Genomic DNA, 27746 nt, shown 5'->3' with positions numbered 1-27746 from the left:
CTGCCTCTGCTCCGCCCCCTGCCCGGTACAGACTCTGCTGGAAGTCTTGGACGCCTGGGTTAGGGTCTCCACTGCTGGGCTGGGGGTAAGGCTTGAAGGTGGTGGGGAAGGAGGACCTCGGCCCCTGGGGTGGGATGGGGGGTGCGGGATGTCAGTTTCCTAGCCCTGTGGACATGGAATATCGGTGTGCCAACTTCAGTAGATAACTTAAGGGGCCCTCTGGGTGGTCCTCCGGCCTCAAAGTGGGGGAAGGGTAACCCCAGGGATCTTGAGGGACAGAGCCTAAGGGGACAGGATGCCTGGGTTTCCTCACGCTTTACTCCTCATCTCATTTTCCTGGGACTGTCATTTGCTAACCTCTGTCCAATCACTTCCTGCTCCTCCTTCAATTAAGGACATAGGGCCCTGACACCCTGTCTTCCCGTAGATGGGGAAACTGAGACCAAGCAAACCAGAGTAAGTGGAATCTTGTGCCCCGGCTGGAGAAGTGGAAGTGAGGCTGCAGAAAGCGTCTCCTTCCTTCTCGAATCCCAGGAGCTAGACATAGGAGACTCGGGTGTCCCGCTCACCCTGGTAAATTTCTAACTGCAGCCACAGCTACCTCCAGAGACTACGTCTCTGTTCCCTCATGGGACAACTTAGCTCCTTCCTGGAAGTTTTGAGTTCCATGTCACAACCAGGAGAGGGTTCCTTGAAGCCCAGCTGGGTAACCTGGAATGAAGCGGAGGGGGACTGTAGACTTTCCTCCCTCTTCAGAAATGGAAATGTAGTCTCTTCCAATTCTGCTACAGGGACTGGGAACAATCCCCCTAAAAGGGAAAGCACTGGGGGCAGGGGCCCAAGGACACCCCCAGGTGTAAAGTCTTTCTGCAGTCCAGTTTTTGTCTTACAGCCCTAGCTCAATTTCAGTTTCTTTTAGCCCTGGCCACCTTGATTCCAAATCATTTTTTCCTCTCCTGCTGTGTGTCCCAATCCTGGGGGAGAATGATTTTGAGTGGCCTTGGCCTGCAGTGGCTTGAAGTTGGGCTTCAGTTCCCCGGCCAAAGATTGAGGTCAGATCACAGAGGTGAGAGCACCAAATCCTAGCCACTAGACCAGTGGTCAGTGACAAGGGCCTTGGCCCTTCAGCTTTGCCGAAAAGAATTCCCACAAGTCTGGAAAGCAGTGAAGCTAGTAAAGTGTTTATTTGGAGGAAAAGAGTACAGTATGTGTGGATAGACACATGGGCAGACTCAGAGGGAGAGTCCCTGAGTCACGCCCTCATGGTAGTTTGAATTATTTTTATGGGGTGTTTCTTCTGGTTTTCCTTTGGCCAATCATTTTGATTTGCCTGGTTTACAGTCCATATTTCATATATCTCAGGATCCTTCCATGTTTGCGCATGCATCTCTTGGTCAAGACGGACTCTACCACAAAGGCCTATGGGTAGGCCATCCCTTAGCATTACTCCCCATGATCTCCAAGGAGCCTTTCTGTGCATGTGTGGTCAGACAGGTCCCCTAAAGATGAGTGATATGTGGTCTGGGCAGGCCCAGCCTCCTCTCTTAATTGTCCTGTTACTTTCTTCTTGGAATTTCAGTCCACATGGAGTGGATTTCCTATCACTTAACCCTGAGGGGCCCATCTGCCTCCTGCCTCAGGAAGAATCTTCTGGCTTTCTTCGAATCCCCAGGGCCTCAGGGCTGAGGGTACAGTGGATGGCGTGTCAGGAAGTGGTGGGGGATGTGACAGCATCTCTGCCTAGTCCACTTCTGCTTTCAACACATGCCCTTCTTGCCCTGCCCCAGACGGAAATGCTCACCCGCTACCCCAAACCAGACCTTAAGGGGAACCACATCTGGCCTGTGAAACTCTCTGCCCTGGACCGGCACCAGAACACTCACTTCCTTCTTTGTAAAAAATACTAAGTCTAGAGATGAGCCAAGCTGCTCCCAGGTAAGCTGAAAAGCCATCATTTACTTATGTGAATCAGAGAGGGCAGGTGCCCTGCCTAAGATCACACAGCAAGTTATAGGGATCCAGGCCTAGGATCCCTGGGGCTTCTGCTTTCCAGCCCCATGGTGCCTTTTTTCACAATCTTCCCACAGACCAGGAGAAACCAATCTAGAAGGGGCTTTTTGTTTTTCTTTTTTTGGCTGTATGACATCTAGGATCTGAGTTCCCCAGCCAGGAGTCACACCCATGTCCCCTGCAGTGGAAGTGCAGAGTCTTAACCACTGGGCCGCCAGGGAAGTCCCCTAGAAGGGGCTTTTTCAACTCCTCATTTTACCAATGAAGAAGGTAAGCCCCAGCGGGGACAGGAGGGAGCTCTGGTACATAGTGGCTCAGGATCAGGGCTAGCAGAGGACCCCAGGCCCAGCCAGCTTCCAAAGCTTCTGCCCAGACCCCTGCTTGCCTCTCAATAGGAAAGAATCCAGCTTAGGCTTGTCTCTTTTTATTCCTATCTGGTCTGATCCTCTGGAAAGTCCTTTCTGAAGTCTACCCTCTGTCCCTCCTCTTATAGCACAAACTTTCTCCTTCTAATAGGTCTCAGGGGGTTAGCCAAAGGCTTCTGGCATCTTGGTAAAGTGGCTTAGGAATAAACAGCAGAACTTGAACCTGGCAGTGGTGCCCTTGCCATGCAAGCCAGGATAATAGTAATAGGAGACAGCTTCTTAGGCTTCTTGACAGAGACCTTGCCTCTTGGCTTATTTGCATGGGTATTTGTGTGTTCATTTGCATCCTCGCTGGCAAACTCAGTTTGCCTGGGGTCAGGCTGGCCAGCATCCAGGTGTGACCCCCTTACAAATACACAGTTCCTGAGAGAAGGGGGAAAACCCAGAGGAACTGACCATAAAGGAGAATTGGCCTCAACTAATCCCCTGAACCAAGCTGGGGGACATCTGCATCGTGATGTCTGCCTGACAGTGGGCAAGGGAGATGAGCAAGGACCCCCAGAGGCTAGTGTGCTCCCCCTCCTACCTCCCCCCACATCCAGAGCCCTGCGTCCTCCAAACATGTGGATTCAGGAGCCGCAGAAGGTGGGGCGCAGGGGGACACGAGTAGGAGGAGGAAGAATATGGGGAGATTCTAGTCCCTCCCACTTAGAGATGCAGTTGCCATGGTGACTGAGGACCAGTGAGGCGGGATGGGGTTGGGGGTGGGGGGCGGGGGTGTGGCAGGGACGAAGGCACTGGGAGACAGGAAGCCTGGCATTCCAGAGGGAGGGAGACGCAGCAGCACATCCAAGCTCCAGGTAAGGGAGCCAAAGCGCTGACAGTTCAGAATGGAGGGGGCGGTCCATTGTCTGGCGCTTGCTCTGCCCCGAGGAGGGGCGGACAGAGGGGGTCAGGCCATTGTGTTCAATACTCAGCTCAGTCTTCCAGCACTAGTCGGACAGGAGGAGGAAACCCAGGAGGCACTGGGTAAGGGGTTAAAGGGGATTGGGCTGGGTGGACAGAAAGAAGACTGGAGACTGTAGGGGTGAGAAGAGGTGGGGGGGTGCTGGGGGAGCAGAGGCTTGGGGATATATCCTTAGTGCCTTACACACATTAGGCACTTTAATTATAAGTTGATTTGACTTCTTGTGATTGTAAAAAAGAGGATAATGAGGGACTGGGTAGATAGGGCTAAGAAGGGGACCCGGGAAGCTGATGTTCCCTAGGACTGTTCTCTTCTGGGGCTTCCCTGAAGCTGAGGGGAGAGGTGGTGGGAAGAATTAGACCAGCTGGGTCGTTGGCACAGCCAGGAGGGGCTTCTCTCCTGGCTCCAGGATCCCTCCCTTGGTGAGGTATCCAGGCTCCATCAGAGTGCAGAAGAGACAGAGACCCTGGGGTGAGCATGGGGTGGGTATGGGAAGCAACTTCTCCCACCTCTATCCCCACATCTAGATTTCCATCCTGGGGTGAAAGCTGGCCAGAAAGGGGTTATTATTTGATGTGGTCTAGGGGCAGTGGCACCCCACTCCAGGACTCTTGCCTGGAAAATCCCATGGGCAGAGGAGCCTGGTGGGCTGCGGTCCATGGGGTCGCTAAGAGTTGGACACGACTGAGCGACTTCACTTTCACTTTTCACTTTCATGCATTGGAGAAGGAAATAGCAACCCACTCCAGTACTCTTGCCTGGAGAATCCCAGGGACGGGGGAGCCTGGTGGGCTGCCGTCTATGGGGTCGCACAGAGTTGGACACGATTGAAGCGACTTAGCAGCAGCAGCAGCAGGGGCCATGGGGAAGGAGTCCCCACTGGGAGGTCAGGGTTGAACTCAGCAGTGCTGTCATGGGGGTCCCCAGGTTGGGCCCCAGGGCTTGGAGAGAAAAGAGTTGGGGAGCCCCCACAGTGCAGCTGTGAAATGGCATAGCCCCTACAACCTGGTCCTGAACCACTGACCCCTTCCTACCGCCACCCTACCTGAACTGCTGCCCTGCTTCAGCCTCAGCCAAGACACTTCCTCTCCCTGGCCTTGGTTTCCTCATTTGTACAGAGAGAGGGTGGGACCCTGTCAGCTCTGAGCATCCCCAATGTTGTGAGAGGTCCTGTTACATTATTTGCCGGGCCCCGTGCAAAATGAAAGTGTGGGGCCCCTCATTCAAAATCTAGACTTTCAAACATTCTATTTACCAAAATATCTTTCCAAGGTGGAATGCCAGAAAAGTTTTCAGGAGATTCCACAGAAAACTCTGTTTCCAAAGACCTTATCTCCTTTCTCCTTTTCTTCCCTCCTCCCAAACTCCTTCCTTGCATTTCTGAAATCACCTATCTCATATATAGCCTCTGCAGTTTACAACCTGAAAATCTTATGGATTACCAGATCAACGTCACTATGATTTCATGAACACATATGTGAAATTATTAAAAAATTGCAAATGCTTAAAGTTTTTTTTATGACAGTGCTATGTTTAAGTGGGAATAGACATTAGTAAACATTTTTTTAGTAAAAAAAAAAAAAAAAAAACCAACCAAGACTTACAAGATGGCAGGACTTGGGCGTTAGACTGAGCGTGGGCCCCTGTGTGGGCAGCAAGAGAGAGGGCAGTGTGGCCTGAAGTCTGACTTCTGAGACTCTGGTACAGATGGGCAGTGATGGGGGCAAGGTGATCCTCCTCCCCACCAGGCTCCTCAGGGAACTAGCCTGGGAGGCCCTTGCGGAGGCAGTGGAGGCAGGAATTGTAGGCTTCTGTTTCCTCTTGAGTCAAGATTCACCCCAGAGATACTGTTTCTTAGCCCAGGGGAACTAGAACTTGCTTTCTCCATCCAAGTTGCTCAGAGTTGAGTTTGCCGGACCCGGGCAGGAGGAGGATGCCTAAGAGACACTGTAGCTAAGGGATTCACTCTGGAACGAGGCAGACCTGAGTTTACCTTTCCTTCTGGCTACTCTGCCTCACTTCCCTTATCTTTAAAATGTGGGGACTTCCCTGGGTGATTCGGTGGTTAAGACTCCATGCTTCCAATGCAGGTGGTGAGGGTTCTATCCTTGGTCAGGGAACTAAGATCCCACATGCCACATGGCAAGACCAAAAAAAAAAAAAAAAAGATTACTGTAGTACCTAGAAGCTAAAATTGTTGGGTAGATCAAAGCCTTTATCGATAAGGCAAACTTCATACTTGTGGTTGAGGTAAAGAAGACTTGTCAGAAGGAAGCACTAGGCTCAGGGCATTGAATCTAAGACTTCCGGAGAGAGAGGAACAAGGCAGAGGCCGGAGCCTGGGGCTGGAATCTCCTCCCTCCTCCCGGCTTCCCACCATCAGAACTCTTCCCAGACAAGCCAGTCCATTCAAGCAGAGAGGCCTGCAGCGGGGTAGGTTCCCACTCTAAACTGAGGGTTAGGGGGCATGAAATGTGGGGTCCAGGTGGGAGTGATCCTTGATTCTGAGAGTCTAGAAAATTTTCTCCGGGTGACTGGGCCCATGGCTTCTCCCAGGGACCTGGCAATGAGACTCCATGAGAGTCTGGGGGAGTCTAAACTAAGTGTAGTTGTTGTTTTTTAATTTATTTGGCTGTGCTGGGTCTTAGTTGCAGCATGTGGGATCTAGTTCCCTAACTAGGCATCAAATCTGGGTCCCCAAGTTGAGACTGCAGAGTGAGCTTGCCACTAGATCAGCAGAATCTAGTCTTACCAGAAACAGCTGTCAGGAGCGGCTTGGCTGAGACCAGCCCTCAGAGAAATTGAGGGAAAATGAGGGCAGCGGGAAAGGGAAGAAGGCTGAGCCGACTCTGGCAAGGAATTCTTCTAAGAAGGAGCCTAGGCTGTCCGCTTTGCTGTGGCAGGGACGTGGGGTGGGTGGATGTCACACAGCAGGAAAGGCTTCCTGACCGTGAGGAATATGCGTTTAAGGAGGCGGTCTATTTATTAGAGTCGATTAGCCCTGGGACGTCTGTGCTCTGTTACCAGCAGTCAGCTGGGGCTGAGTGAGCAGGAAACTACCCACTTTCTAGGTCATGAAGCCTTTGGTGCTAGATGCCTCATTAACCCTGCATTATGAGATCCCTGGAGCCCTAAGGGAGGGGTGAGCAGCCACCATCCGGCCTTTGGGTGCCTCAGAAGTATGAGCGCAGATGGGAAATTTTCTGGGTCTCCCACTGGCCTGATGCTGCCCTAAGAGTGCTGGAGATAAGACTACAGAAGGAATTTTCTCAGCAAAGCCATGGATGAGCTGCTAAGTCACTTCAGTCGTGTCCGTGTCCGACTCTGTGCGACCCTATAGACGGCAGTCCACCAGGCTCCCCCGTCCCTGGGATTCTCCAGGCAAGAACACTGGAGTGGGTTGCCATTTCCTTCTCCAATGCATGAAAGTGAAAGCGAAGTCGCTCAGTCGTGTCCGACTCTATCGACCCCATGGACTGCAGCCTACCAGGCTCCTCCGTCCATGGGATTTTCCAGGCAAGAGTACTGGAGTGAGGTGCCATTGCCTTCTCCGCCATGGATGAGAGCCTAATGCAATTGTTTTATTTATTACAAAAATTTTTTTTTGTGACTCCATGGACTGCAGCCCACCATGCTCTTCTGTCCATGGAATTCTCCAGGCAAGAATACTGGAGTGGGTTGCTGTTGTTTAATTGCTAAGTTGTGTCCGACTCTTGGGGACCCCATGGACTTGTAGCCCACCAGACTCCTCTATCCATGGTATTTCCCAGGCAAGAATATTGGAGTGGGTTGCTATTTCCTTCTCCAAGGGATCTTTCCGACCCAGAGATTGAGCCCAGGTCAATCTGCATTGCAGGCAGATTATATATAAACATATTCTTTTTCAGATTGTTTTCCATTATAGGTTATTACAAATATTAAATACAGGTCCCTGTACCATACTGGAGAAGGCAGTGGCAGCCCACTCCAGTACTCTTGCCTGGAAAATCCCATGGACGGAGGAGCCTCGTGGGCTGCAGTCCATGAGGTCGCTAAGAGTTGGACACAACTGAGCGACTTCACTTTCACTTTTCACTTTCACGCATTGGAGAAGGAAATGGCAACCCATTCCAGTGTTCTTGCCTGGAGAGTCCCAGGGACGGGGGAGCCTGGTGGGCTGCCGTCTATGGGGTCGCACAGAGTCGGACACGACTGAAGCGACTTAGCAGCAGCAGCACGTACTGTGCTCTAGGTCCTTGTTGTTCAGGATCGTATTGTTTTTTAAAGACTATGGCTCGGTTGGCCGTGGGAGGTCTGAAAGGTTATTCCACTTCAGGGACTTCCCTGTTGGTAGGAGTGGAGAGGTAAGTGAAAAGAGGAATATGAAAGACGGTGTCATGTCTCCTATCTGGGAAATCTTGAGCAAGAGGTAAAATCCCGACTAGGCTTGTTAGACTGGCTGTGACGATAGAGGGACAGGGGGATGGCTGAAATGACCTAGAAACTTTCTGGCCTTTTAAACTTTCTTGATAGACAGGTGAGAGGAGGGCCAAAGAGAGAGGTGTGTCTCCTTTTATTCCCCTCCCAGTCAACCAACTTCCGCCCAAGCCAGGGATCTGTCACAACTCGAGAGGTGGAAATTCTGGTTTCCCTTGCCCAGAGCTCCCAGTGCGGGCTTTGCCACTATGGGTACCTGGAGGGCCGCACTCCTGGCCCAGCCGGGCTGAGCCTCCCGTCCCCCACCTCTGGGGCCTGGGAGCCCTCCCTTCTTTCTCTTGGATGGCACCCCCCGCCCAAGAGTCTGGATACCTGGGTTCTATGCTGTGACTGGCTCAACGGTACGTGAGATGTGATGGCTGACTGGAGGGGTGGCAGACCAAGGGGAGGATTATGCAGAGACCAGGGGGACAGATAGCAGCAGCACTAAGACCAGAGAGAGAGGGGGCAGCTGCAGAGGCTGGGAGACGACCAGCCTCTCCCTGCCCTGGGCCGCTTTCCGTGTGATGCTACTAGTCAGCCTGGAGGGCTGGTCTCCCATCTTCTCTCTGCAAGAAGAGGCCTGTAGGCCTCAGAGTCAGAGAACAGAGCAGGCCGGTTCAGACCTGGTCTTCTTGTTTGGGTCATCAGAGGGTAGGGCTGAGTACAAGGCCCTGGGTATCAAGAGATCTGAAAGAGCCAGGAGAATCAAGTCTGAAGAATCTATACTGCGAGTGCAGGAATCTGCTCCCCAGAAAGTCCTGGAGCCAGGACCAGGCAGTGGTTTGGGATCTGGGCTATGGGAGGAGGAAAGGCAGAGTAGATAACAAGAAGGACTTCCTTGAGCGTAAGGTGAGGGAAGGCAGAACCGGGCTATTGGTGCAAAGAGATCATAAGGGATGGGGAACAACTGGACTTCAATTCGGAGGGGAGAGTGGGGCAGAGTGAGGCCTGTGAGAATGATGGAAGTGAGACTCTCTGAGGGCACACTGGAGAGGAAACTGGCCCGTCCCCCTGCATCCCCCCCCCTGCCCCCCGCCATACATACTTCTGCTGCCTGGGGCTCTCTGATTGGTTCCCAGGGGGGATGTGGTAAGGACTGCTCACCCAGAGAGTACCCGGTGCCTGTTTCCCCAGAGACGTCCAGTGACAGCCCCTGGCTGAGCATGGCCCTTCCAGCCCTGGGCCTGGACTCCTGGAGCTTCCTGGGCCTTTTCCTCTTCCAGCTGCTCCTGCTGTTCCTGCCACCAGCGACAACTGCGGGGCGTGAAGGGCAGGGACCCACACCCAGGGTCAAATACCATGCAGGTAAGGATCTGACAATCAGGAAGTAGGGGATGGCAGCCCCGGGCTGGAGGGGGTGGAGGAAGGAAAGAGAGAATGGAAGGAAAGGGATAGGAAATTGGACTTGGAGAAACCACACTAGATAAGTCATGGAGAGGCAGAGGGCGTCAGGGAGAGAGAGACAGCCAGAAATAGAAATTCAGGCTGAGAAAGGAGTGAATGATGAAACTCACTTGGGGGAGAGACTGAGGAAAGGGAGGTGAGGAGAGCAGGGGGCCAGGGGCGTTGTGCCTTCTGGTTCTCCAGAGCTGGTGATTTCTCTTTCCCTCCTTCGGTGTCACTGTTATCAAACTGGGCACTTCAAACCCATAACTGCTTTCATGCCCCTAGGACATTTGAGGCTTAAGGGAATCCGTGGACCTGGTGACCCAGGACACGCAAGTGCACAGATGATGCTGGACCACGCTGTGTCCAATACTGTGGACACCAGGAATACAAGAACCCAGAGTAGCCTGGCTGGTGTCTGGGCCCTGGGACCCTGTAGGCACAGCTTGACTGGTTTCTTACTGAGGCTGTGGGGGCTGCTGGCCCTCCACCTGCAGGGAAAAGACTCAGGAAAGGACATGGGCCCTGTCGGAGTTGCAGGGGCAGGGTCTCCTGGGCATGGCTGAGTCTTTTGCATCTTTCTGGGGCAACATGGTAAAGGAAATGCATGTTGCCCATTGATGGAAGGGCCTCCCTTGTGTTAGGTGCTGGGATTACAAGCATAAACCCTGCCCCCAAGGTGCTGATGGTCCCCAGGGGCAGGCAGGTGGGCTGTCACACAACCATACTTGAGGGTGATCAGTTCAGTGACAGAGGGGTTTATACAGCTCTGGGGAGGCCAGCCTCTCTGGCACCTTGCCACATGTTTCCCCAACTCCTCTTCGTGGTTGGTACTAAGATTCTCTGAGCCTCCAGAGCTAACAGTTAGCTCATCAGTCCTCTAATGCGAAAGTGCAAACGTGCTCATGAGAGAGAGAGAGTTTGAGAAGCTCATCTCTCCGCGCTGATGTGCCAGGGGCCCTATGTGCCAGGGGAACGGGCACACACGCCCACCTCCGCCACATCACAGTGATGGGGAGACCTCAGGGAATCTCCCACAGCCAGCCGAAATCCCCAGTCTGGGTGATATACAGGCGCCTGCAGGAAACTCAGGAGAAAAACATTTTCTTTCTGTTCCACCTATGGCAGTGGTTCTCGTGGTAGAAATTTCCTGTAGAGGAGGGAAGGAAAGTGGGGTTGGTGAGTGGGACCCCTGAAACCCACAGTTACTCTGTCACATAGTCCTATCTACCTCTAGCCTTCTTGTCTGTGGGTGCCAACACCTTCCTGTCTGTCTATCTGCTCTCTGCCCTCCCTGCCTGTGAGGACTGATGTGTCCTGCCCAGCCGCAGCCCCCTAGGCCTGAAAGAACATCCCTTATGCCTCACTTTATTTCCTGTCCCTTTGTCTGTCTCTTGAGTGTGGGGCACCCTCTGTCTGTCCCAGTCTGTTATTACCCTGAATCTGGTTGTCTTTCCTCTCCACTATGAGCTCAGCACCCAATGCTCCTAGGCTGTCAGCAGGATGGGGCAAAGCAGGGATCTGCTGCTGAAGAGTGGGTCCGGCTGCGAAGGCTGGGGGGAGCACACTCTGCCAACCCTTTCCTTCCCCTGCTTTTCTCTCATAAATCAGCTGCTTACCCACTGCCTTCTCATCACTCACCCCTTCTCACCACCTCTCAACAGGGGATGGACGCAGAGCTCTTAGCTTCTTCCACCAAAAGGGCCTCCAGGACTTTGACACTCTACTCCTGAGTGATGACGGAGGCACTCTCTATGTGGGGGCTCGAGAGGCCATTCTGGCCTTGAATATCGAGGATCCTGGGGTGCCAAGGCTGAAGAATATGGTGAGAGGCCAGGGAAAGGGTGCGGGCTGGAAGTGAGGAGGGGGCTGGCAGCTGCCCTGTGCCTGGACTGCCTATGCATGAATAACTACCCAATTTGCTGTTGTCTATAATCAGCAACGATTGGCAGTTCTTGGTATGGACATATACACGTATGATTTTTATGACAGACAAGAAACACAGCAGTGGCCTCACACTTCATGGGCACGATGAATACTGGTTGAATACTACTAATTGATAAAATGGCTGATATGGAAATTGACAAAGTGAAAGTGAAATTTGCTCAGTCGTGTCCGACTCTTTGCAACCCCGTGGATAGTCCCTGGAATTCTCCAGGCAAGAATACTGGAGTGGGTAGCCATTCCCTTCTCCAGGGGATCTTCCCAACCCAGGGATTGAACCCAGGTCTCTTGCATTGCAGGCAGATTCTTTACCAGCTGAGCCACCAGGGAAGCCCAAGAATCCTGGAGTGGGTAGCCTATCCCTTCTCAAGGGCCTCCTTCCCGACCTAGGAATTGAACCAGGATCTCCTGCATTAGCAGGCGGATTCTTTACCAGCTGAGCTACCAGGGAAGCCCCAATACTAGTTGCTAAAATGACTGATATGGAAATTGACCTATGAGAGAAACATTGACTCAAATTATATCAATAATGTGATATCCACCCACTGGAAGAAATCACTGAGGCTTCTGTGTTATAGTCACCCTACTCACAGGAATAATGTAAAGGAGAAAGGGAGAGGGAAGGAAAAAAGGGAGGGAGGGAGCAATTACTGAGCATCTCAACACAGTCTGTGTTGCTCAGCGTGTGGTCTGTGGGCCACCTGCACATATGGGATGCGGATTAAAAATACAGTTTCTCTGAGGTGTGAGGAACCGAAAATTTTTAACAATTTCCCCAAGAAATGTGTTTTGTTTTGTTTCCAGCTGCTGCTTTGTATACCATGCATGGCATTAGGTGCTTTACATACAGAAATCTGTGCCATTGACCAAGATCACTCAACCAGTAAGTGGTTGAGTCTAGGTTCAAGCTCAGGTCTGATTCCATTGACCATGTTCTCACATGGAGCTGTGTCCTCATGAATATCAGTATCATTAGAGTAATAGCCAGGGTCACAAAGCGAGGTTCTTACAGCCTACCAGCATGTAACTAACCATTATGCCTGCTGGTGATTTCACACCAGAGCCAAGGAGGGGGTAGTAGGTCAGAGAGCTCAAGATCTCATTCCCTTCATCTCCCCTTTCCCAATGCCCTACTTCAGATACCCTGGCCAGCCAGTGACAGAAAAAAGAGTGAATGTGCCTTTAAGAGGAAGAGCAATGAGGTAAGTAGGGGTGGCGATACTGGGGCTCTGCAAGAGAGCCCTGGTGTCCCCAGGCCATCACTGGATGACCTTAGGTGAGGCAGGCAGCAGAGGACGCTTGTTTGAGTGATCGTGTTCTAGAGGATCATGATCACGTGGACTGCTGTTCTATAAAGACCTATGGGGACTGCCTCAGCACTGTCCAGCCCTTCTCCCTCCTGGCAAGTGAGGGAGCAGTCCTCCAGGGGCCGGGAGTCTGGGGCAAGTGTTCTGGAGGCCTGAACTGTCTCTCTCCCCCAGACACAGTGTTTCAACTTTATTCGTGTCCTGGTATCCTTCAACTCCACCCACCTCTACGCCTGCGGCACGTTTGCCTTCAGCCCTGCTTGTACCTTCATTGTGAGTTATCTGGCGCCGGCTCTCAGGCCCCGCCTCACCTCCACCCCAGCTCATCCTCTGCAGCTCTGAAAAACTCTGATGTTGCGGCCCAGGGTCCTTGTGAGCTTCCGAGCTCCAGGTCAATTTTCCTCTGCATCCCCTACCCCTTCCTCCCTCGTGTCCCTCCTTTCCCAGACGTGAGACTCTGGCGTTCTGGCCCCCCCAGCCACTTCCCCCCCTCTAGGAACTCCAAGATTCCAGACTGTTGCCCATCTCGGAGGACAGGGTTGTGGAGGGGAAAGGCCAAAGCCCCTTCGACCCCACCCATAAGCACACGGCTGTCATGGCAGGTGAGTATCGGTTTCCCTGGTCCATCCCAATAACTGCTTTCCCTGGTCACTCTGTGACACAGGGAATCTGACAATTTCCTGAAAGGCAAGAGGACAAAGGGAGGGGAAGCCAGGAGCCTCAGAGCATAAAATCAGAGGGAGTATCAGGTACCCCAACCAGATGAAGCTGCCACAAAGGAGGTGGGGCAAGATGGATGTGGAGGGATGCACAGAGATGGGAGGGTCCTGGAAGGGTCTCAGACAGGAAAGAGGCCTGAGAGTCACCTTCTGTTCAACAAGCAGACTCTGTATGAACAGCCACTCCGGTGTGCCAGGCATTGGGCTAGGAAACGTAGGGACTGCAAAGAGGAAATCATGGTGCTGTGCCCTCCTGGACACAAACCATCACTCCCCCCACCCCCTGGCTTCCTGAAGCCGGTGGCCTTTGACTGAGTGGGACCTTGAAAGACAGGTAGGTGGGCAGGGAAAGTGTTCCTGGAAGAAAAGGGTATGCCCTCATGTGTAGAAACAGAACAGCCATCCTGGAGAAACAATGAGTGATTCTAACTGGCGAGTGGTTCAGCTGGGTGTGGGAGGGAGGAGCCAGAGAAAGGCGGGGAAAGTGCCAAACACTGAAGGCCATAAAGTTGGCCAGTCCCTGTGGGAGGAGGACCTAAGAACAGTGCTCAGGGCGGGCTGTGAGCTGGGCTTTGGGACTCCACGGGAAGGTGTAGAACAAATAAAGAAGGCCAGAGAGTGATGTGAATGCTGACCCCAGTCAGAGGCAGATCTGAGAAGGGCAGGGGCACCCTCCAACTGACAAGGTCCCCCCTCCTCTCCTCACATTAGATGGGATGCTCTATTCCGGCACCATGAACAACTTCCTGGGCAGTGAGCCCATCTTGTTGCGCACCCTGGGATCCCAGCCTGTCCTCAAGACTGACAATTTCCTCCGCTGGCTACAACGTAAGGACCTCAGCCCCACCCAGCACAGGTCTGGCCCCCTTCCCCAAGTCCCGGAGACCTGGCACTCTGAACTGCTGTTAATTCACTCAACTCTCATTGGTTGAGACGTACTATATGCAAGGTGGTACTGCAGGGAAGAAGACAGACCTCCTGTCCTGGGGAGGTTTCCTCTTTTAAAAAAAACTGTTTAATTTTTAAAAAATTTTGGTTGTGCTGGGTCTTTGTAGTTGCGCAGGCTTTTTTCCTCTGATTGTGGCGAGCGAGGGGTTACTCTCCAGTTGCGTGCAGTGCATGGGCTTTTCTCATTGTGGTGGCTTCTCTTGTTGGGAAGCACAGGCTGTAGAGCAGGCAGGCTTCAGTAGTTGCAGCACACGGGCTCGCAGCGGTTGTGGGTCTCTCTGGCTCTGGGGCACAGGTTCAATAGCTGAAGCCCACAGGCTTAGCTGCTGCATGTGGGATCTTCCCTGACAAAGGATCAAATGCTTGTCTTCTGCACTGGCAGGCAGATCTTTACCACTGAGCCACCAGAGAAACCCGGGAAGCTTTCATCTTATGTAAATAATTAAAGTACCTCCCCCCACCCATGGCCACACCTCGATCAGCTGTAGATCTGGGCCATAGTACCTTCTAGTCTTCAGAGTCAAGGGTTTTCCCAAAGGGGAAACCAGGACACCTAGGTGCTCCATCTCTTAGCTTATCTGCCCTTCCCGTGCAGCGGACGCCTCCTTCGTGGCAGCCATTCCTTCCACCCAGGTCGTCTACTTCTTCTTCGAGGAGACAGCCAGCGAATTTGAGTTCTTCGAGAAGCTTCGCATTTCCCGGGTGGCCCAAGTCTGCAAGGTCCACAGCCTGGTGGGAGGCGGGGCTGGCCGTGGAGAAGCCAATGGGGGAGATGGCAGAGGAGGGGCTGGGCGCTTAGGGTCCAATGGGGTGAGGGGCGGGTTAGAGGGCGTGGTCACGCGTGGGCAGTGGGGGCACCCTCTGACTCTTAGATTGTGCCCCTAGAATGACGTGGGTGGCGAAAAGTTGCTGCAGAAGAAGTGGACCACCTTCCTAAAGGCCCAGCTGCTTTGCACCCAGCCGGAACAACTTCCCTTCAACGTTATCCGTCACGCTGTCCTGCTGGCAGACAATTCCTCCACCGATCCCCAGGTCTACGCAGTCTTTACCTCTCAGTGGTGAGCAACTAGGCGAGAGCGTGGGGGTTGGAAGTGGGATTTGGGGTCAGCTCCCTGGCCCGCCAGGGAGGGTAGGAACTGATGTGAGCGAAGCACAAACTCCACACTTCACATATGAAGACATTTGATCATCACCATCTCCCAGGAATTTGACTCACGCCCTTAATGTAGGGCTCAATGTAGACAGGGAAAATAAAGCTCAGAAAGGTTCTTATTAGTTTATGTCCTGCCTGGTTCCAAAAAGGATAGGAGGCAGCTTACAAAAGGCAAACGTTAAAATAAAATAAACCTATGAGGAAATGGAAATAAAAGGAGAATGAGAGAACCCAGGGATGGAGTCCGCACATTACAGATGATTATCACCTTATACAGTTGGGGATGCTGGGACACCTGTAGCTGTGAACTTCCTAGTGGTCATAGCATAGAGCGAAACACCATCAACAACATAAGATAAAAATAAAGTCATTGCTTGGAGATTGAGACTTATTTGTTGTGGTCTGGCTCCCACAGTGTTCAGGTGTCTGCTGACAATGTGTCAGGTACCAAAGATATCTTTTGTAAGCATGGTCTGGTATCTGTGGCTTCCAGGACTGAGAATATGGTTTATGCCACAGTCAGGTTAAAACAAAACAATAGAGACAGAGCTTTTGTCTCCACAGACCAGGGCGGAAGGAATAAAAATAGTCTCGTAGTTGGGTTCTGTTTGGTTTTCTGAGGACCAAGAATACACTGGACCCCCAGGGAGGAGAGCTTCACCTGGAGCCTGTCTGGGAGCTGGCTACTTTGCTTCTCCCATAGAGGCTCAGTCTGGGCAGGCCACACAGGAGACGCCCCAGGGCCTGAGCCCAAATTAGTTCTCATTAAGGATAACCACACCTCAGATCCTAAAATGGGATAAAGTCTGGGACTCTCCTAGCTCTTATCGCCTCTCGGCTGGGGACTGACCCAGCCCTTCATACTTCTCCCCTTCTGGGGTTTTTCACCAAAAGTGGGCCAAGGTGGGAGGGGGAGGTGTAGCAGAGGAGGTTACAGACAACTTCCCCTCGGGCTGTCTCCAGGCACGTTGGTGGGACCAGGAGCTCTGCTGTCTGTGCTTTCTCACTCAAGGACATCAAGAGTGTCTTTGAGGGGAAGTATAAGGAATTGGACAAAGAGACTTCACGCTGGACTACTTATGAATATCCTGATATCAGTCCACGGCCAGGCAGTGTGAGTATTATCCATGCAATGAGTAAAGCCCACCTCCCCCAGACATATATGTGTCAAAGCACCTCTCACAGCGTGATAGTGCCCCATAAATGCTAGTGCTCCCCACACCCCCAAGTCCTGTCTGCTCAGATATTCACCATTCCAGCTGCCCACGTTCCACATCCATGGTGTCCAGCCCCATCCTAAATACAGAACAGCACCCCTGCACCCCAGCTAAGTGCACACCATATGCTTGGGTATATCACTGAAAAAACAAGGGAGCACAGGCTGTGCCAGGGACTTTCCTGGGCCTCTTCATCTGCATTTCTTATTTAACTTTTGTTTTTGGATTGGAGTTGTATATGTACACCATTCGAAGGAGATTTACATGGTTGGTTACAAACAGCAGCCCAGTTTCCTCTCTCCAGCACTTTTCCAAGGAGATTTACATGGTTGGTTACAAACAGCAGCCCAGTTTCCTCTCTCCAGCACTTTTCCCTCTCTAAAGACAATCTCCTTCAACTCTTTTAGCTGATTCTTTTGATTTTATCTCCAAATCTCAAAATATGTTTATTCCTATTCCTTGCTGCTTCCATTTCAGGCAGCAGCTATTGAATTCCCATTGTGGATGGTGAAGATTTAACCGTGTCTCCCCATCCCCACCCCCCACTCAGCGATGAGCTGGAGCTGACTTGCAGCAACTAGCAAGAACCCTTTGTGCATCTCTTTCCAAATCCGAGTTCAGTGACATTACGTTGATAGCTTGAAATTAACCATGGTGGGAATAATACATTATGGAAATCAGCAAACACTTTAAATCATCACCCCAGAGCAGCCTTACCAGCACACTGCTGTACCCACCTCTTATCTCCCAGCATTGGTTTATAGTCAGTTTGGTCAGGCCAGTATTTATATTATGATTCATTACTCACAACTGAGCCATATAGTAGGCCATGATTATTTTTCCTTTTTGCATAATTAAAAAAATTTTCCCTGGGGTTAGTAATTATCTTGATTTTTTTTTTTTTTTGCTTTGTTTTCTAAGCTCTTATCTTTATTTCAACCCCAAACTCTACCTCAATTAACTGAATCTCTTTTGAAAACAGACCCATTTGGTAGTCTAAGAATTTCATTTTCCTGGAAATCCGTTCTATCTGCTGCAGTCTTGACTACATCTTCATCTCATGTACATCCGGAGCACAGCTGCCATCCTGGAAGCTCCCTTCCTCATCATTCTGGGCATTCCCTTTGCCTCTTTCTTGTGATAATCTGGTGTTTCTTGCATCCCACAACTTCCTATTTTTTCTTTCTTTCACTGTCTTATTTTAGTGGAGGATGGGTGGGTGGGTGCTAAGTTGCTTCAGTTGTGTCCGACTCTGTGCGACCCTATGGACTGTAGCCTGCCAGGCTCCTCTGTCCATGGGATTCTCCAGGCAAGAATACTGAGTGGGTTGCCACGTCTTCCTCCAGGGAATCTTCCCAACCCAGAGATCAAAACCGTGTCTGTTATGTCTCAATACATTGGCAGGTGGGTTCTTTACCACTAGAGCCACCAGGATGGCCTCTGTAAATTCCTGGAAAAGAATACACAGCAGGTAAATTTTTTTGAGACCCTGAATGTCTGAAAATGTCTTCATTCTACATTCACCTTTGATAGTTTGCCTGGTTGTATCTATTTTAATTCTAGGAAAAAATAATCTTCCTTTCAGACTTGGAAGGCATCCTCTATTATATTCTAGCTTACAGTGCTACTGTTTGAGAAGTCTGAAGCTATTCTGATCCCCAAAGCTTTGAATATCTGTTTTTCCCTCTGGAATCTTGTCGTACCTTTTTTGTGTTGCTGGTTATTTTTTTGTTGTTGTTGCTGGTTATTTTGAAATTTCATGATATTGTGCCTTGATGGGATCTTGTTCATTCATGGTCCGAGTGTTCACTTTGCCCCGTAGGCCTGGAAATTCAGTTCTTTCAGTTCTAAGAACTGAAAAGAACTGTTAACCTGTTGCTTGAACTGTTACCTTTTCATTTAATACATTTTTTTTAAGGTCACCTGTCACTATTGTAGGCAATGAGGACATAGTAGTGAAGAAAACAAAAATCTCTTTTTTCATGGAGAGGATATTCTACTGTTGGGATGTTTTCTCATTTCTTTCTGAACCCCCTGGATTGGTTGGTCCTATAACTTTTAAAATCCTTTTTAGGAATTTTCCCAAGTCTTTGGTTTTGTTCTACTTGCTAAGAGAGTATCTCAATTTTTTTATCTTCTGATCCTTCTGTCAGATTTTAAATTTCTGCTAACATATTTAATTTCCTAGATTTTTTGAGCTTTGTATATGTCTTATAAATACATTCTATTATAGAGAATTTTAAACATATAAAAAGTGGACAGAATAGTATACTGCTGCTGCTACTAAGTCGCTTCAGTTGTGTCTGACTCTTAGCGACCCCATGGACTGCAGCCTACCAGGCTCCTCCGTCCCCGGGATTCTCCAGGCAAGAACACTGGAGTGGGTTGCCATTTCCTTCTCCAGTGCATGAAAGTGAAAAGTGAAAATGAAGTCGCTCAGTCGTGTCCGACCCTCAGCGACCCAATGGACTGCAGCCTACCAGGCTCCTCCGTCCATGGGATTTTCCAGGCAAGAGTACTGGAGTGGGGTGCCATTGCCTTCTCCGACAGAATAGTATTATGGACCTCTAAACAGTGGCACCCTGGTGAAGAGCACGACTGAGCGACTCCACTTTCACTTTTCACTTTCATGCATTGGAGAAGGAAATGGCAACCCACTCCAGTGTTCTTGCCTGGAGAATCCCAGGGACTAGGGAGCCTGGTGGGCTGCCATCTATGGGGTTGCGTAGAGTCGGACATGACTGAAGTTACTTAGCAGCATACACCCATCAGCCAGCTGCAACTCCTCGCCAGTCAGACCACTTCATCTCTACTCCACTCCCTTCCCCTCTTATTTTCTGAAGCAAATTCTGGGCATCATTTCATCTGTGTTAGTTTCCTATGGCTGCCATAACAAATTACCACAAACTTGGTGGTGTAAAACAACAGAAATTTATTCCTTCACAATTCTGGAGGCCAGGTGTTTGAAATCAAAGTTGCAGTCAAGGTTGGCTCCTCCTGGAGGCCCTGAGAGAGAATCCGTTCTGGGCCTCACTCCTGCCTTGGCTGCTGGCAGGCTTTGGTGTTCTCTGGCTTGTAGGCACCTCACTCCAGTCTCTGCCTCTGCTGTCACGTAGCCTTATCTCTGTGTGTCTCCTCCTCTTCTCTTATGAGCACACTTGTCGTTGGATTTAGAGCCCATTGTGATCCAGAATGAGTCATCTTGAGATTTTTTAATTATATCTACAAATAGCCTTTCTCCAAATAAAGTCACACTCCCAGGTTTTCAATGGGCATACCTTTGGGTGGCTACCATTCATCCCATTACTTCATCCATAATGGTTTTAGTATGTATCACCAAAGATAAGGGCTTTGAAAAAAATAATGTATAGTTCCATTATTACACCAAAAAAATAATGCATGCATGCATGTTTAGTTACTCAGACGTGTCTGACTTTTTGTGATCCCATGGACTGTAGCCCGCTAGGCTCCTTGGGATTTTCCAGGCAAGAATACTGGAGTGGGTTTCCACTCCCTTCTCCAGGGATTGAACCCAGGTTTCCTGCATTGCAGGTGGATTCTTTACCATCTGAGCCACCAGGGAAGCCCCCTACCCCACCTAAATTAATAATAGTTTCTTAACCTAATATGCAAAAGTATTCAAATTTCTAATAGTCTCATAGATATCATAAGGTTTTTTTTTTTAATATAGTTTGTTTTTGAAATCAAAATCAAAATAAGATCTGTAAGTTTGGATTGGTTGTTCTTTTCAGTCTCTCTTAGTCTATATGTTCCCTTTCCAACTTCTTTCTTTCTCTTACAATTTATTCGTTATGTAGAATTTCCCACAGTTTGGATCTTGATGATTTTGCATTGCTGTGGCGGAGTTTAAGTATTTTCTATAAATTGGTGTTTGGATCTAGAAACTTGATCATAAAAACTTGCTCTTAAAGTTTGACTTTGGGGAGCAAAATAAAAACTTGTATTAGTTTGGTCTTCTTTCAGGACATTTATAATCTCTGGCTGCATTCGTTGGAATAAGAACTCCTCTTTTGAAGCATTATGTATGTTCTTGTTTCATGGGTATGCTATTTTCATACTTCTCTCTCTTAAGGTAATAATGATACTTCGCTGTGAAGTTTTCTTTTCTCTGAATCATTTGTTTCCTCTTAAAGTTTATTAATTTTTTTCCGTGTCTCTGTTTTTTATATCTTTCATGTCTGTGGTTTCACTCACATATTTGGTCATCCTTGGCTATCTACTCATAGTTATGAGGGAGGGGGCCTTGAAGCTGTGGAAACTCTGCACCCTGGGTATGACTTGGCAACTTGAACTCCATGATAACTCCACTGTGAATGGGCTGGCTAGGCTGCTTTACTGGAGACCTTCAATATCAGTATCTTTAAGTCTTTTCTTTTGGGCCTTTAGTCAGCTTTCCTGGAGCAGATTCTTCTAGTCTTCTCTTGGAGTAAGGCGGTCTGGCTCCTGGGATCTGGGAGTCATGGGGAAGAAAGGCTGGGGGTGGGGGAAGAGTCTCAGCAGGTGCTGTGTCTACCTGCATTTAATCCCCTGCCTTCATCATGGTGTGTCACCTCTCTGCTGTCCTCCAACCAGAGTCCCTCTGCCTTATCCTCTCTAGAGAATAAACCTCCAGTCCTGGGCCAGGGTATGGAAGGGACAGTTACTCAGCTGCATGGAGCTGGGAAGAAGTCTGCCTGCTTCTTAAATAGATTTTCAAATATAGCCTTTCTTTTGCCCCGTTTCCAGAGGGGACTGAGGCCACTGATTTATGAACTTCAGAAATTCTACCTTATAAATCAAAATTTAAGCCTGGGCTGGCTTAGAAAGACTCTTTTTTCCTGCTAAGTCTTTTCCCTTTTGTTCATTTGCTTTCCAGCTTCCCAAATGTGGCTGCTTTTACCTCCTCTCATGTTCTCATATGTCTTTAAAAAAAAAATCCCTTTGGGAGGAAGCGAGAGTAGGTACATGTGCTCATTCTGGCATCTAAATGAGATACAGATGTTATCGCGTCACTTTACAGATAGGAATTTGCAACTCATAGAGGTAGGGTAACTTGTCTGAGGACACAGCATGAGGTGATGCAGTTGTGGCTGGCTTTAAGACAGTGCTGTTGGAAACGGAGGACAAGAATCGTGACCATTGATCAGGACACAGGTGTCCCAGAGCTGCAGTATGCTGTTGTTGGCAGGGCCTTTGGAGAACAGCCGGTCCAACCCCCTCATTTTATGGTTAAGAAAAAGAAGGCCCAGAATGGAGAAGGGACTCTCCCCGAGTCGTGCATCCAATTCATGCCAAACCATGATGCAAAATACTCCCTGGTACACCACCCCTTTTTGTGGCAGACTGCATTCCATTATTGACTCTGTGAACATTTATTGGGCCCCAACTGAGTACTAGGTCCTATGCTAAGCCTGGGCCTACAGACGTGAGTTCAGGGTGGTCCTTGCCTGCAGGGGATCCTCACCCTACATTCTGCTGGTGGCCGGGCATCCTTGGTGACGGGGATGATGGGTAGAAATAATGACAGCTAAAGCTTATCAAGTACTTACTTCATGCCAAGTACTGTTCTAATTACTTTTCATGTAAGTCGCTTGCATCCTCATAGCAAGTCTGTGCTGTGTTGGTAATAGGCCCATTTCACTGTTAAGGAACCTCAGACATGCTGAATTCAGACACTGCATTTTAAAGCCAGGTAGTTCCAGAGTCCAGCTTTAATCCCAATCCTGAAATGAGGACTGCCAAGAGGGAGGGAGGCAAAGGAGATTAGCCAAAGGGGAGGGAGGGAGAGAAGAGGCCACGGGTGGGTTGAAGGAAAGGAGAAAACTGACCTGATCTGCCTCCTTCCCCCTTCAGTGCTCCAAGGGCCCCTCCTCTGATAAAGCCTTGACCTTCATGAAGGACCATTTCCTGATGGATGAGCCAGTGGTGGGGACACCCCTGCTGGTGAAGTCTGGTGTAGAGTACACATGGCTTGCGGTGGAGACAGCCCAGGGCATCGACGGGCAGAGCCATCTGGTCATGTACCTGGGCACCAGTGAGTAGAGGGCTCCAGGGCACCCCTCAAGGGACTGGAGCCAGGGTTGCAACTCAGGTTGAGGAGGGAGACCTTTGAGTCCATTCACTCATGCATTCACTCAACAAATTCTTTTTTTAATTGGATGATAATTGCTTTATAATATTGTGTTAGTTTCTTCTGTACCACAGTGTGAATCAGCTATACGTATACATATAACCCCTCCCTCTTGGACCTCCCACCATCCCACCCCTCTAGGTTATCACGAAGTAGCAAATGTTTATCAGAGCACCTGCGCTGTGCCTGGCACCCAGCTAGGCTCTGAAAATATAGCAGGGGAACCAAAGAGCCCCATCCCTAACTTTTCTGAACTTTCAGTCTGGTGGGGTAGAGAAGCATGAAGGGTTTTGGTGACCTTAGCAAGAGCTGTTTATCTTATTTATCTATCTTATGGGGGAAACCATGCTAGAAAGGTGATGTAAGGGAGGATAGAGGAGGGGTGTATAGACTTGGGGAGGGAGAAGATGGGCAGGAAGTAGAGGGAGCCCTTAGGCGAAGGCTTTTGTGTTTTCTATGAAGTAGGAGAACACAAGGTCATGAGTGGCGGGGACTGAGGGATGGAAAAGGCAGGTTTGAGAAGAGAGAAGTAGATTCAAATATTCTTTGTGGAAAGAAGGAGAGACGGTCTGTGGGGGGATGGGGAAGATTGCGAAGCATATGTATTGAGGGCCTGGCTAAGGTGGATGACCTTGAGCTTTAGTAGAAGAAGCCCGTCAGGTTCGTTCTTTCTTTTAGGACATCAGCTGTGCCTATATTGAGTACACAGACAAGAACAAAACAGACAAAAAGCTAGCTCCTTTTGGAGTGCATGGAGACAGACAATAAACATACTGAAGGAGTCAGTTACTTGGTACATTACGAGATCAGAAAATAAGTAGAACAGTGTGATGGGGTGGTCAGGAACGCTTGTTGGAAAGGTGGTAATTTGAAAAGGTGGTCGGGGTAGACCTTACTGAACTTTGAGTAGAGACCCTTGACGGAAGTGAGGGAGGCTGGTGATGTGATTTTCTCCAGAACTGATTAAAAGTCCACATATCCATGAAGAAAGGGGATAGTTTGGTTCCTCTAGGGCTGGAGTTTGATCAGGCAGTTTCCAAGGAAGGACTGAGAGGCAAGGGATTTCCAGCCATTTACGAGAGCTCCGTCTCCATGGCAACGGAAGGAAATGGTCTGACAGATCTGTGTCCAGTGCAGACTTCAGAAGGAACTTTCTTTCTTTCTTTTTTTTGGCTTCAAGGCATGGGGGATCTTAGGTCCTCAAGCAGGGATCAAATCAGCACGCCTTGCATGGAAGCCCAAAGACCTAACCACTGGGCCACCAGAGAAGTCCCAGAAGGAACTTTCTGACAGCTGGGGAGGCCATCTGGAGTCAGAGAGCAAGCATGAGAGGCTAGGTGATTTCAACTCTCTCTCTCCACAGGCACAGGCTCCCTCCACAAGGCTGTGGTGAGTGGGGACCACAGTGCTTATCTGGTGGAGGAGATTCAGCTGTTCCCTGACCCTGAACCTGTTCGCAACCTGCAGCTGGCCCCTACCCAGGTGGGAAAGGGCCTGATCCTCAGATGAGATCTCCAGGGGGGCAGGCCTTGGGTGCTAGGTCCTTACTAGATGTGGCAGGGTGACTTGACAGGCTTCATCTCTTTTCCAGGGAGCAGTGTTTGTAGGCTTCTCAGGAGGCATCTGGAAGGTTCCTCGAGCCAACTGTAGTGTCTACGAGAGCTGTATGGACTGTGTCCTTGCCCGGGACCCTCACTGTGCCTGGGACCCTGAGTCTCAAACCTGCCGCCTCCTGCCCACCCCCATCCTGTGAGTGCCAGTTACCCTGTATGTGCTTCTGGGCTCCTTCTTTCCAGGTGCTGTGAGGTTGGTGCAAAAGTAATTGCGGTTTGGGGCTGTGAATTTTATATCATTTTAACTAGGCTCAAACACATCTTTATTAATCAAAATAGGAACTGTTACAATTAATACATTTTTTGCCAACAAGAAATAAGTTGCTTTATTCCCGTAGCATAAAAATCTGTGCTTCAGGATTCGATGAACTCTTGGAAACCATTTTCTGCTGTTTGTGGAAGCGTTTTCCCTTCAAAAAGTTGCTTGAAGAAGTGGTAGTTGGTTGGCAAGAAATCAGGCGAACATGGTGGATTTGGCAAAACTTTGCAGCCCAGTCCGTTCAGCTTTTGAAGTGTTGGTTGCGTGGCATGTGTTTGAGTGTTGTTGTGGAGAAGGGGCCCTTTTTTTTGAACTGGCTGCAGGCATTGCACTTTTCAGTTCATCCCATTGACTTGCTGAGCATACTTCTCAGATGTCATGGTTTCGCCAGGGTTCAGAAAGTTGTAGTGGATCAGACATTTAGTGGTTGGACCAAAAAGAAGCTCCAAAGCACTTCCCAAAGCCACACTTGCACCAAAAAAGGTCCTGACCAAACGATGACCATGACCTCTTCTTGGTGCAAGTTCGGCTCTGGGAAGTGCTTTGGAGCTTCTTCTTGGTCCAACCACTGAGCTGGTAGTCTCGGGTTATAGTATACAATCCACTTTTCTTTTCTCATCACACATCACAATCTGATCGAGAAACGGTTTCTTGTTGTGGCTTAAAATAAGAGAAGACAACACTTCAAAATGATGATTTTTTTGCTTTGTGGCCAGCGCATGAGGCATTCACTTATTGAGCTTTTTCATCTTTCCAATTTGCTTCAGATGCTCAATGACCACAGAATGGTCGACATTGAGTTCTTTGGCAGCTTTTTGTGTAATAGTAAGAGGATCATCTTCAATGACCTCTCCACTGGTCGTTGTCAGCTTTCAGTGGCCAGCCATCGCACTCCTCATCTGCAAGGCTCTTGACTCCTTTACAAAACTTCTTGAACCACCGCTGCACTGTACGTTTGCTAGCAATTCCTGAGCCAAATGCATTGCTGATGTTTCGAGTTGTCTCTGCCGTTTTACGACCCATTTTGAACTCGAGTAAGAAAATTGCTCATATTTGCTTTTTGTCTTAATATTATTTCCATAGTCCAAAATAAATATAAAATAAACATCAAGTAGTAGGTCATTAGCAAAAAACATAAAGCAAAAAATATACATTAAAATGACGTATAACATAACCACATTTATTAAGAATGTATTCCAATATCAAATGGCAAATTTCAACAATGCAAAAATCGTAATTACGTTTTCATCAACCTAATACTAACACATCGCCTCCAAGACAACCCCCAGCCTCTGGGGGCTCCTCCAGGGATGGAGTTATACCCGGCATTGTTGAGCTGTTTCAGCCCACCCTGGGCTTCTCTTCCCCTGATCTCTGTTCTACCTTGTCACCCCGACCCATCTTTCTCCCCACTGCACTTCCCTCTCTTGCTCCCTCCTCTTCCCACTCTTGCCTGTTTCAAGGGATAATTTTTGCTTTCTCTCCTCAGGAAGTCCTGGAAACAGGACATGCAGCAAGGGAACCCAGAGTGGGCATGTGCCAGTGGCCCCATGGGCAGGAGTCTGGGGCCCAGGAGCCGCCCCCAAATCAGTGAGTGTGGGGCCAGAGGAGGTGCAAAGGCTAGAGAGGACTTCCAGTGGTGGGGACACTCCTGCATCAATTTCTCCCTTCGTATCTGCCTGGCTTGAGAACTGAATACCCAGAGTTGGGATGGATTTGAATGTCAGCTGTAGGGTGGAGGGATAGAAATTCTAAGCTGGGATTCAGGATTGGGGTTGAAATTGGTTCTGGTGTCAGAGCTGGAGTCAGATGAACTGGGGGTTAGTTTGGGGCCCAGACTGGAGACAGGAAAGGGGTCAGAGTTGAGTTTAGGACTTGAAATAGAAGTCGGAGACGGGAATGGGGCCCCAAATGCCAGGGCCTGCATTCTCCCCTTAACCTTTGGCCCCTTTCCTTCCCCTACAGTTAAAGAAGTCCTGGCTGTCCCCAACTCCATCCTGGAGCTCCCCTGTCCCCAGAGCTCGGCTCTGGCCTCTTACCACTGGAGTCACGGGGTAGAAGCCATCCCAGAGGCCCCTTCCACAGTCTACAATGGCTCCCTCTTGCTGCTTCTGCGAGATGGGGCGGGGGGTCTCTATCAGTGCTGGGCCACTGAGAATGACTTCTCGTACCCTGTGGTCTCCTACTGGGTGCACAGTCAGGACCAGCCCCTGACCCTGGACCCCAAACTGGCGGGCATTCCCCGGGAGCGCATGGAGGCCCCGCTGACCAGGGTTGGCGGCGGGGCCGCCCTGGCTGCCCCGAAGTCCTACTGGCCCCACTTCCTCACCGTCACTGTGCTCCTTGCCCTGGTGCTCTCAGGAGCCCTCGTCACCTTCCTTGTATCCCCACTGGGGGCACTCCGAGCCCGGGGCAAAGTCCAAGGCTGTGGGACCCTGCCCTCCAGGGAGAAAGCCCCACTGAGCAGCGAGCAGTGCCTCCAACCCTCCAAGGAAGGCAGGACCTCTGCCAGTGACATGGACGCCGACAACAACCTCCAGGGCACAGAGGTGGCTTAAACTCTGGGTACAGGCTGGGGCTGTTGGATAGGGCAGGGCGTGTGGCCATTGGCTGGGGGAGCTGGGAGCTGTTCCTTTCTGACTAGGCTGGGAGTGGCACTAAAGACCGCTTTCCCCAACCAGAGGACCTTCTCTGCCATTCTGTGCCACTGATAGCACTCAGTGAGGCTGGGCACAGCAGAGCTGGCTCCCCTGTGGAACCTGCTTCTACCAAGCACGTGGCCTCTCTAAGCGGGGCTGCCCCAGACCTGGTCTAGGCTGTGAAAGGAGGACCCAGAGAGGATCCTTCAGTTCTGGGCATCCTGGGATCGTCCAGAACATACCGCTGCAGGAGACCCTAAAACAACAAGCGTGTGAGCACACCACATCTGGAGACTCCACTCTGAAAGCAGCTGCCACCTTGGACACCAACACTCCCCTCTCCAAGGACTCTCCAGGACTCTGCAGGGAGCCGCTCCCTCCAGCTCACCTTATCAGCTCCGCTGGGAGGTCTTTCCTGAAGTCTCACCTCCTTCCATCTTGCTTCAGTTGGGGCACATTTAATCTGTGCCCCTTCTGGCCTGGCTCGAACGGCAGGGGTAATCTGAGCCTTGATCACTCCTTTTCCCTGGCTGACCCCTGGACTCTCTTCTCTCCCCTCTCCTCTGTTTTGGAATTCAAAACCTGCTTGTCACAGACAGTTTATTTTTTATTAAAAAGACAAAGCTTGTGA

The 27746-nt window shown here is 50.1% G+C and overlaps 1 protein-coding gene across 4 annotated transcripts; it reads left to right on the top strand.

Annotated features, from left to right (window-relative positions):
* The first annotated feature begins 43 nt into the window (after positions 1-43).
* Positions 44-27746, top strand: SEMA4A (semaphorin 4A). 4 transcript variants are annotated; one of them, XM_061403517.1, is made up of 15 exons: positions 44-85; positions 8935-9105; positions 10851-11011; positions 12270-12332; positions 12612-12710; positions 12934-13039; positions 13868-13984; positions 14700-14824; positions 14990-15162; positions 16221-16371; positions 22328-22508; positions 23968-24086; positions 24196-24353; positions 25966-26066; positions 26442-27746. In XM_061403517.1, the coding sequence occupies exons 2-15, from the start codon at positions 8964-8966 to the stop codon at positions 27032-27034; spliced, it is 2289 nt and encodes a 762-aa protein (XP_061259501.1). In that variant the 5' UTR covers positions 44-85; positions 8935-8963; the 3' UTR covers positions 27035-27746. The 4 variants fall into 4 exon arrangements, with proteins under 4 accessions (XP_061259501.1, XP_061259511.1, XP_061259521.1 ...); XM_061403527.1 differs by lacking the exon at positions 44-85 and adding an exon at positions 1723-1935; XM_061403537.1 differs by lacking the exon at positions 44-85 and adding an exon at positions 3149-3235.

This window comes from Bos javanicus, chromosome 3 (assembly GCF_032452875.1).
Source record: "Bos javanicus breed banteng chromosome 3, ARS-OSU_banteng_1.0, whole genome shotgun sequence".
Taxonomy (NCBI): domain Eukaryota; kingdom Metazoa; phylum Chordata; class Mammalia; order Artiodactyla; family Bovidae; genus Bos; species Bos javanicus.
Note: the sequence above shows the minus strand (reverse complement) of the source record. Positions and strands in the feature narration are given on the sequence as shown.

Excerpts from the sequence above, each read along its gene's own strand:
- SEMA4A (XM_061403517.1), top strand. The coding sequence starts at position 8,964 with ATGGCCCTTCCAGCCCTGGGCCTGGACTCCTGGAGCTTCCTGGGCCTT. Across the intron at positions 16,372-22,327 it reads TCAGTCCACGGCCAGGCAGT|TGCTCCAAGGGCCCCTCCTC; the intron begins GTGAGTATTATC and ends TTCCCCCTTCAG. Across the intron at positions 24,087-24,195 it reads TGCAGCTGGCCCCTACCCAG|GGAGCAGTGTTTGTAGGCTT; the intron begins GTGGGAAAGGGC and ends TCTCTTTTCCAG.